General features: G+C 47.3%; 1 protein-coding gene across 1 annotated transcript; it reads left to right on the forward strand.

Moving 5' to 3' along the window:
* Positions 1–4665: 4665 nt before the first annotated feature.
* socs4 (suppressor of cytokine signaling 4) lies at positions 4666–5853 on the forward strand (the record flags this gene model as incomplete). The annotated part of the gene is made up of 1 exon (XM_083652987.1): positions 4666–5853. One exon carries the CDS (start codon positions 4666–4668, stop codon positions 5851–5853), a length of 1188 nt encoding a protein of 395 aa, XP_083509113.1.
* Positions 5854–10914: the final 5061 nt, after the last annotated feature.

The raw sequence follows: 10914 nt of genomic DNA on the forward strand, positions 1-10914 counted from the left end.
CTGTCTCTCTCTCATGCACTCCGCTGGCATCCGCACGCTATTGACCTGTTTCCATTGACAGTTTGTGTGTGCGTGTGTGTGTGTGTGTGTGTGTGTGTGTGTGTGTGTGCGTGCGCGTGCGTGCGTGCGTGCGTGCGTGCGTGTGTACTCCATTATTCTGCCGAATCAATTTGGGCTTTGGTTCAATGGAGAGGTTGAGTGTGCGGTAAATGGGGAGTTTCTGAGAATCTGTGAATGGGTACTAGTAACTGTAATCGTCCGATTATGTAATCCGATTACAAATAGGGAGCAACTGGAACTTTACATTTATATTGAATTTAACAAAGGCGATGTTGCAAAGATGCCGGAGTTTCCAAGTTCGATCCCCAGCTGCAGGGGACTACTACACAACCTGGGTACATTGTAACCGTGACCCAGATGGGAGTGAGGTTTAGGGGGGCGAGTGTCACGGTAGCCAGCAGGTAGCGCTGTACAGTGAGTAAACCTCAGTCCCCCTGACACCTCAAGAGATGCTCTAGCAACAGACGCTAGCGCTAGCCTCCTTACGGTGCAGCCACACTTGCGCGTCATTTGACGCGGGCTGACGCTTGGCTGTATGGACGCTCGACGCTTGGTGGGCGTGGAAATCCGGAAGCAGCAGCTAGCTCCCAGCAGCTAGCTCCCAAGCTAGCTGCTGCTAGATTTACTTTGCTTCTTTGAAAATTGGTGGTAGAGAGGAAGTGGAAGAGGACAGGAAGGGTAGGGTAGGTCCTAGGACGAGCTCAATTGGCTAGCTTTGAACTTTGTCAAACTCCACCCCGCCCCCTCTGTTGCCCACTGTCGCTTCACAAGCCTGCTACGCATCGTCTGGTATCCCAGCATGCTTCGCGAGGCGTCGAGCAGCATGTTCAATACAAGTTGAATGGGCAGCAGCGTCGGCACGCGTCAAACGGCGCTCAAGTGTGGCTGCACCGTCACGGCTCTTGCACACCATGAAACGCTCGGCGGCATGCCTCCTGTGAAAGCCTCTTTGACGCTGCATCTTGATAGGCTGTCTTGCTCCATTTCCGCGTCCTATTGGTCAATTTCAACCTCGCGCCCCCTGCCGCAGGAACCGCCCAGCGTTTCGCTGTCGCAGACTAGAGGCGGCTTGTCTCCGAGCAGCTTCACGCTCGCAGGGCGGGACTAGGGCGGGACCTTTCGTTAAAGCTACCCAATGACAGCTCTTCCTACACAATTCGTCCAAACACCCTTCTGTACATCTACCTGAAAACGTTTCTACAGGCTACAGCTCCAAGCTGGAAGCTGGTTTCCACGCCCACAAAACGCTGCGTCACAGCGGAAAAGCGATTTTGCCATTGTAGGTGTGCAAGAGCCGTTAGTAGAGCGTCCGCAACTCTGCATCCCATGCCGAAGACTTTGAGTTCGAGCCCACCTGCAGGTGACACACAACACAGGTTAAACAAACATTGCTTTTTAGGCATTTCAGTTAGGAAATGGAAGTTTGAAAGAACAAATCACCCAAACCACATTGACTCGTCTTATTCGATTCCTATCTTATCATACCAACATTTTTAACAGGTGCAGCAGGTTAGGAGAAAAGCCCTGGAGAAATACAGAAAATACATTCCCCGACTGATCTGACTATAATTATTTCCTGAGGTAACTCAAATCCGGATGGTCTGCTGAGTTTTGTTTTCGAGTGTAGTGTGGAGTGGGATCAATGGACCAGGCCGTGTGCCAGAACATGTGGTTTTATCACCCTGCTGGGCTCTGTGATAATGCGAAGAGCATTAAATATTCACTTAAGAGGAAGTCGAGTGTCACTACATTATCTGGATGTCAGCCATTTTATTGATGACTCTCTCCTTTATTTGTTAGAGCTGCAACTACAACACACACACACACACACACACACACACACACACACACACACACACACACACACACACACACAAAGGGCACTGGGAGTAATAATATTTGGCTGCTAGATGTAGTCCACGCCTATTCAACTGGTGGCCCGGGGGCCAAATCTGGCCCGCCAATCAACTCACACCGGCCCGCGGACCAGTTCTTGGGGGAGGGATTTTTTTGGGGGGGGGGATCTCCTCTCTCTCTCTCCCTCTCTCTCTGTCTGTCTCACCTCTCTCTCTCCCCCTCACTATGTGTCTCTCTGCCCCCTCTCTCTTCCCCTCTCTCGATGACTCAGAGGCTTCATCGGCAGATAAAAATCAAGTCCCGTTTCCGTTTTTCATCTGTGGATTGATTTTGATGTGTAACAATTTTTTTTAATTTCTGGTCTGAAAAGAAAATAGAATTATACACAAAAATCAAAACATGGACCGTGAGGCTACGATGAGGCGACTTTTGCAATGTAGTCAAATCAAAAAATTTGAGATGTGTTGGCACTGATGATAATAATAGCTCAGGGGAAATGTCCGGCCCCCCGGGCCCTTAGCTTTCTGACAATGTGGCCCCCGAACAATATAATTGAATAGCCCTGATGTAGTCTATTTGTATCATGAGTTCTAGATCTTGCAGAATGTCCTATCAGTCCTATCAGCACTTGCTGGAATAAGTTTTAACTGGGAAACGCAAAGGTCGTCTCAATCAATAGGAGAGGCTTTTTAAACGCTTGCTTGTTTCCTCTGCTGAATAGTTAATTAGCCAGACAGCTAAGCTGTGTAAGACCGTGCAGGCTATTAGTCAATCTGAGGAATGGTCTGCTTTAGCTGGTGTCTCCCGCAGGTATATAGATTTATATCTGAAAACTCCTCAGGAAATGTGCTTCCAACGCTTTAGGTGAAGCTATGGGTTTTGGATAAAAAATAAAAAAAAGACACAAGTTGACATGCACAAATTGAATTACAACCGGGAATAATTCATTTTTGTGAATGGAAGAAGCTCTCTCCGGCTGGTCTGGATACAAATAGCCTATCTTTTATCTTTTTTTTTTGGAAATGGCATATTCATCAATAGGGTTAGAGAGGATGTAAGGGTCATATCTCACTGCCATTAACCTGAGACCCTCCCCCCCTCCCCCCCCCCCCCCCCCCCTCTTCCCCTTCCCCTCTCCCCCTCTTCCCCTTCCCCTCCCTTTCATTCAGATCCCGGCTGAGAGGAATCTGCTCCCTGGGGATTTGGCATCATATACTGATATAGGAGGCGGAGCAGTGGAGCGGCAGTCTGTTGGAGCTGCAGACTACTAACTGCTCTCACATGTCTGCCAGCTGCACACAGCGACCGCACGACATGGAGAACATGGAGGTGTCCCTTTGAACCTGTTTGCAAGGTAAGAGATGCTCTTGCATTATTCCACAAATAAATGAAAAGGTGGGGACCGCACTCAAGGAATATCGTTTTTAATTTTCTTTTTCTTTAGCAACAAAACGTTTTCGGCCGTCCGGCCTTCATCAGTGTGCAAGTGCAGAATGGTTGAAACAGACAGGTCTTAACTAGGCTGTGACTGACAACATGACAGGTGGGCACAATCAGCAATTAGCACAGTTAATAGGTAGACTATGTCACACATGATCATGAATGCGTAATGGCTATGGTGTTGATACGATTATATCCTGGATAAATACATTATGCGAACATATATACATATTTCAAAACATTAATGTTTTGAAATATGTATATATGTTCGCATAATGTATTTATCCAGGATATAATCGTATCAACACCATAGCCATTACGCATTCATGATCATGTGTGACATAGTCTACCTATTAACTGTGCTAATTGCTGATTGTGCCCACCTGTCATGTTGTCAGTCACAGCCTAGTTAAGACCTGTCTGTTTCAACCATTCTGCACTTGCACACTGATGAAGGCCGGACGGCCGAAAACGTTTTGTTGCTAAAGAAAAAGAAAATTAAAAACGATATTCCTTGAGTGCGGTCCCCACCTTTTCATTTATTTGTGACATTTCTATATTGGACTACGCACCTGTCTGAGCGCAGTGGTTACCTTTTCTACTTGCATTATTCCAGTCATCTTCAAAACCGTTTATAATGATAGAGAATGACTAGCCTATTTAATTCCATCTATGTGTGTTCAAGGTCCGTTCAATTTAATCCGATTATAGTCGGTCACTAAAGTATAGGATAACAATAAAGTAATAATAATATAGTAATAATATATATATATATATATATATATATATATATATATATATATATATATATATATATATATATATAGTAGGATAACAAATCTGTCCTATTGTCTATTGGCTGGTTGAGTGTTAAACAGATTTTTCCTGTTTCATGGAAACGGATCCATTTTCTTCCACTTGCTCTTCTTGCAATATCTGCATTCGAAATTTGATTTATTGCATTTGGCAATGACCATAACAAACTATTCATAAAGCGCAGGAACTCCACATCTATTTGGTCCTGAAACAAATTCCATGTTGTTTAAGGTAAAAACAACAACCTTGAAATAAAAACCAAACAATGGCAAAACAGAAAAAGAACCCAGAAAAGAACCATTAAAAACTACGTTTGTAACAGTGACAAAAGGTACAACTCTGCTGCCTTTGACTCAGGCAAAAGGCTACTGATAATCTATTTTTTAACAATAAGCTACTTGTTCATTTCTTTTGAGACATGGTCCTGATCCTGTCATGACTGAGACGTGTCTGTTTTTGAATGTGACACAGAGTCAGAAGAGGAAAGCTGCCATGTCAGAGAAGAAGTCGCGTAGCTCGGACACCCGACCCAAGTGTGGCATCCGCAGTTGGAGCGCCGACAGCTATGTCTGGCGGGGGAAGAAACGCTCCCGCACCGAGCCGGGCCCCGGGGCCGCGGAGCCGGAGGGGATGGAGGAGCTGGGGGTCCGGTCCACCTCCTGTCCGAGGCGACGCCGAGAGAGGAAGTGCAGCTGCAGCGCTCTGGGGGACGCGCTGACGTCCGGCGACATCGATGTAGCGTGTCGGAAGGCCTTGTCTCGCCGCTCCCTGCGGCAGAAGTTCCAGGATGCCGTGGGCCAGTGTTTCCCTCTCCGCTCCCACCATCACCACCATCACCACCACCACCACCACCACCACCCTCCCGGCTCCTCGCGGCCCTTCTCGGTGCTCCTCTGGTCCAAGCGCAAGATCCACGTCTCGGAGCTCATGCAGGACAAGTGTCCCTTCTCGCCCAAGTCTGAACTGGCCCACTGTTGGCACCTTATTAAAAAACACTCCACCCACCCGAGTGCCATCAAGGGCCTGGAGGCGCCCCTCAAGCCCAGTGTCTCATCCTCCTCTTCCTCCCCGCCGCCAACACCCCTCTCCTGGGAGGACATCAGCTGCTCCCCCGGGCCTGGGAGCACCAGCCTGGAGGACTGGGACCCTTCCCGTCCGCACGGGGGAGCAGAGGGCGGCTGCAGCCACACCGACTACATCCTGGTGCCGGACCTGCTGCAGATCAACAACAGCCCGTGCTACTGGGGGGTGCTGAACCGCTTCGAGGCGGAGGCGCTCCTGGAGGGCCAACCGGAGGGCACCTTCCTGCTCCGAGACTCCGCCCAGGACGAGTTCCTCTTCTCCGTCAGCTTCCGGCGCTACAGCCGCTCGCTGCACGCCCGCATCGAGCAGAACGGCAAGCGCTTCAGCTTCGACGGACGCGACCCGTGCATGTACCGCGACCCCAGCGTGACGGGCCTGCTGAGGCACTACAGCGACCCGGCCACCTGCCTCTTCTTTGAGCCCCTCCTGTCGCGGCCGCTCCCCAGGACCTTCCCCTTCTCCCTGCAGCACCTGTGCAGGGCCGCCATCTGCAGCAGCACCACCTACCAGGGCATCCAGAGCCTGCTGCTGCCGCCTCAGCTCAGACACTACCTGCGGCAGTACCACATCAAGTGCGACGCGGCCTGCGCTGTGTAGCACTCCCAAAAGGCAGGCTTCATGCCATGGCCATCATGGGACAAACTAAAGAGACAGATGTTATTATTAGCAAGGAGGCAAGAGTAACCCCTGATCGTCTAGAAGGTGCAGAGCTGGACGGTAGGCAAACAACCACTGTATCGGAAGAGGTTTATCGATCTCGATGCATCAAGAAAGAGAATCAAGCCAACCTGCGAGCCGACCTACCTAGAGGCATCAGACCTCTCCGAAAACACAAGTTGGCTTTGGTTTTCTCTGTCTGCCGTTCCAGCTCCGTCCAGCACACAACCGGACAGTCTCCAACCAGCCCAATGATGTGCTGACTTTCCTTTGTCCTCGTTACTTTAGCGATGAAGTGAAGGATGTAGACCACCTCTTCCCTCCTAAGGATGAGGTGGGGCCGACTTTTCCCAAACCTTAGACGTTCCCATTTGCCACATATCAACTGAACACTTTAAGATGGTAACTAACTGTAAAATACAAACTGACCACATCTCTTTCCAAAGACTGATGGATTACTTGACCACGTTTACCTCGTTGTGGGAAAGTTGAGACAGACATGCAGTAGGACGTGCTTGTTAAGAACTGTCACTTTTATCTAGTACTTATATGGGTGAAATAACTGGACTAACAGTCGAAATATGTGGGGGGGGGAGAGAGAGATGAGTGATAACTGACTGATAACTGGTTTAAAACATTCTCAGATAGTGATGCAAGAGTCATGTCATCCTTGTAAGTTGGTTTTGTGTGTACACACAATGGTGAGCTTCTTAATGTATACATTATACAGACTAAACTGAACCGATTTGATGTGAGCTGCCTTTTTCTATACAACCACAAGATGGCGACACAAGTGCATTTATCAGAGCTTTGGAGACTTCTTTGTCTGCTGATCATGCTGCTACACAGTGTACAGTGTAGGACTGTAGGCACTATCGGGTTCACTGTGATTTCACCTCTGGGTAGGCAGGCATATAGCCTATTGTATTGATCACACAAACCAATAAATGCCATTTACACTGTCTCTGTCGCACAACTGTTTTTCTCAAGCCTTGTCCTTTCGACACTTTGTGACAAATCAGAGTGACTTAAAGGAACACTCCGCCCATTTTCAACCAGCTTTGTATCATTAGAACATCAGTAGTATATCAGAAAACTGTAAACTGTTTTGAAGTCTGTCATTTAATTTGACAGTTATTGAGTGTTAAAGTGTGGACCAGTGACATCACTGGTCCACACTAACTCAGATTAATAACTCATTAACTCAAATCAACTCTCAATAACTGTCAAACTATTCATCATTCATCTAGTTTGACAGTTATTGAGAGTTGATTTGAGTTAATGAGTTATTAATTTGAGTTAGTGTGGACCAGTGATGTCACTGGTCCACACTTTAACACTCAATAACTGTCAAATTAAATGACAGACTTCAAAACTGTTTACAGTTTTCTGATATACTACTGATGTTCTAATGATACAAAGCTGGTTGAAAATGGGCGGAGTGTTCCTTTAATGGCGCAGTAGTAACCTACATGTATAAGTCATGCTTACCCAGGCCCTGTGTTTGGCGCATCGGGTTGTGTGTCATACTTAGGCAGGCTAAAATGCACCTTTTGAAGTAGGCCTGCCTATCGCTCGAAAAACAATTCACCGCGCTCTCTGCAAAAGCCACCTCTAAATGCCAGCGCTTCAGTAGAGAAAATTGAAAGATAAAGACATAAAAGAAAGACAATTTACCATGATGGGAAATCAGATTTTCGATTAATCTGTCATTCAACCCCTCTGGCCCTCCCTCTGAGTGGCTATGTAAAGCAATATCTGCCCTAGACAGTAGACTAGAGCAGCATTTGCTGCACCCATACAAAACAGCACATGGAATATTGGGCCGATACAGCATTATTGTTTCCACATGTTATTTTATACCTCGCTGCTAGCCCGTGTGTCAGTACCTCAGTACTACACGCTTGAGTAAATGGGTTGGTTTGTAGTTGCAGAAATGGATATATCAGTGTTACATTTCATGGAAATCCTCTTTTTGGTTGTTTGATCCCTTAGACAGCGACGCTGCCCCTCCACTCGTCAGTCAGTGCACAGTTTCAGTCAATGGACAGAGTCGGGAGCCACACGTATTGATTTTCGCCAAAACCACATACATGAAATATTAACGACGTCTTGTATGATCCGGTTAGGGCGCCCATGATTTTCAGAAGCTCAGAAATGATATCTTGAATTACACTAAATTTAGAATATTATCTGATACCCAAATCTGAGAAAGGAAACAGTAGATTTTATGAGTTGGAGCAGGCCGGCCTCGTCTGTTCATGTAGAGCCTATACGTATATCGGAAAACCATACTTCAGTTAGCCTATAGCAGGCACACACACACACACGCACGCACGCACGCACGCACGCACGCACACACACACACACACACACACACACACACACACACACACACACACACACACACACACACACACACACACACACACACACACACACACACACACACACACACACACACACACACGCATCTTCACACACTGATTCTGGTAGACTATTAGATTTCACTGATGTAATATTTAGACACACAGCTGTCTGGCAGCAGAGTATTTCCTGTTGCTCTAATCAAATTCTCCCCTGAGACGCCTCTCTCTCCCACAGGCAGCGGGCGCTCGAGTCGAGGCCGCGCCCTTGGAACCAGTCAAGGTGCATTAAAAGCTATAGGTGTATATTAAAAGCTATACTATACATGAAGTAAATAATTAAATGAATTATAGCCTGAGTGAATATTTGTTTCTGGGCATCACTTTGCTCTCCCGCCTTCTTCAGCTCGTTAGGTGGAATGGTGGAAAGAGTACCATCCTACTCTAGAAGTAGGCCTATACTGTTTCTTTACTAGTCAAGTCAAGTCAAGTCAAGTTTATTTGTATAGCACATTTCATACACAGAGGCAATTCAAAGTGCTTCACATAAAATGGTTGACAGGAAAATAAACGAAAAGAAGAAATAAAATGGACATTTAAAAGCATCACAACAAAACTTGCTCTGTCTCTTAACTTCCCACTGAACCATTTAACCTTTTAAATGGTTCTAGACAGCGGTGGAAAGAGTAGTGTTATGCTCAAGTATAGCCTACTTACTGTTATTTTTGCTTTGCTACTTCTTTGATTTCCTACTTAGAAGTAGCCTAAAAAATGAAATCAAAAAGGTGTAGCCTACAAATCTACTGAAGTAAAAATAAACAAGTAAACTAAGCAAAGGTTACTGAGTCATCATATGAATCATAAGACGAAGGAGAGAAAGAACACACACACACACACACACACACACACACACACACACACACACACACACACACACACACACACACACACACACACACACACACACACACACACACACACACACACACACACACACACACACACACACACACACACACACACACACACACACACACACACACACACACACACACACACACACACAGGAGCATGGGCAGGAGCCGAATGTGGGAGGGGTTATGACAGTGACGTAATGACGTGGCTGGCGGGAGTCGTGACGCTGCTGTTCCTGTTTTCAACGCCGCGCGGGAGATTCAGCACTGTGACTGCGGCAGCCAGAGCCTCAAGAAACTAACTCACTCGGAGACTCGGATAAAGTTGTAAGTTGTTGTACGAGACTCTAGTAAAGTTATAACCTATTCGTTAACTACTTATTTCGCATTAGAAACACAATGAAATATGCGTTATGCTAGCTGTTATGTTAGCCGTGCTGCCATTGACAGCGTTTCTTTTATCTCATCTCAAGCTGAACGTTGCTGTTAGCTAGCGTTGCTTTGGCATTATTGTTAGCGTTAGCTCAGCTAGCATGAAGCACAGCTGTGTTAAGTTGGCCGTGCCAGAAAACAGCCGAGAGCGAGGCAAGGGGTTCACTGCTGTGTCCGTATGTCAGACGTGTTGATGGAGCCGCGCTGCTGCTGCTGCTGCTGCTACTAGCCTGTTTTCAGTGTCTGTCTGTCTGTCTGTCTAGCAGGTTTGCTGCTGCTATAGCTTCAGGTCTCAGTGTCAATCTGTCCACAACAGGTAGGCTGCTGTTAGCCTCAGTTCTCAGTGTGTGTGTGTGTGTGTGTGTGTGTGTGTGTGTGTGTGTGTGTGTGTGTGTGTGTGTGTGTGTGTCTCTGTCTCTGTCTCTGTCTCTGTCTCTGTCTCTGTCTCTGTCTCTGTCTGTCTGCCTGTCTGTCTGTCTGCTGCTATAGCTTCAGGTCTCAGTGTCAATCTGTCCACAACAGGTAGGCTGCTGTTAGCCTCAGTTCTCAGTGTGTGTGTGTGTGTGTCTCTGTCTCTGTCCCTGTCTGTCTGTCTGCCTGCCTGTCTGTCTGTCTGTCTGTCTGCTGCTATAGCTTCAGGTCTCAGTGTCTGTCTGTCTGTGTCATCTGTCCAGCTCCAGCAGGTAGGCTGCTGTTAGCCTCAGTTCTCACTGTCTGCTGTCTGTTTGTCTGTCCAGCAGGCTGGCTGCTGCTATAGGCTATAGCAGCAGCCAGCCTGCTGGAGACCTGAAGCTATAGTATAGACACGGAGACCTGAAGCTAGTATAGTATAGCTTCAGGTCTCCATGTCTGTCTGTCTAGCAGGTAGGCTGCTGCTAGCTTTAGGTCTCAGTCTGTCTTTCTGTACCAGCAGGTAATGTTTGGCTGTTGCTAGCTTCAGGTCTTACTGTCTCTGTCTAGCAGGTAGGCTGCTGCTAACATCAGGTCTCAGACTGTCTCTCTGTCCAGCAGGTAGACTGCTGCTAGCTTCAGTTCTCAGTGTCTGTCTCTCTGTCCAGCAGGTAGACTGCTGCTAGCTTCAGTTCTCAGTGTCTGTCTCTCTGTCCAGCAGGTAGACTGCTGCTAGCTTCAGGTCTCAGTGTATGTCTCTCTGTCCAGCAGGTAGACTGCTGCTAGCTTCAGTTCTCAGTGTCTGTCTCTCTGTCCAGCAGGTAGACTGCTGCTAGCTTCAGTTCTCAGTGTCTGTCTCTCTGTCCAGCAGGTAGACTGCTGCTAGCTTCAGTTCTCAG

This window comes from Poromitra crassiceps (genome assembly GCF_964638095.1).
Source record: "Poromitra crassiceps genome assembly, chromosome: 16".
NCBI lineage: Eukaryota > Metazoa > Chordata > Actinopteri > Beryciformes > Melamphaidae > Poromitra > Poromitra crassiceps.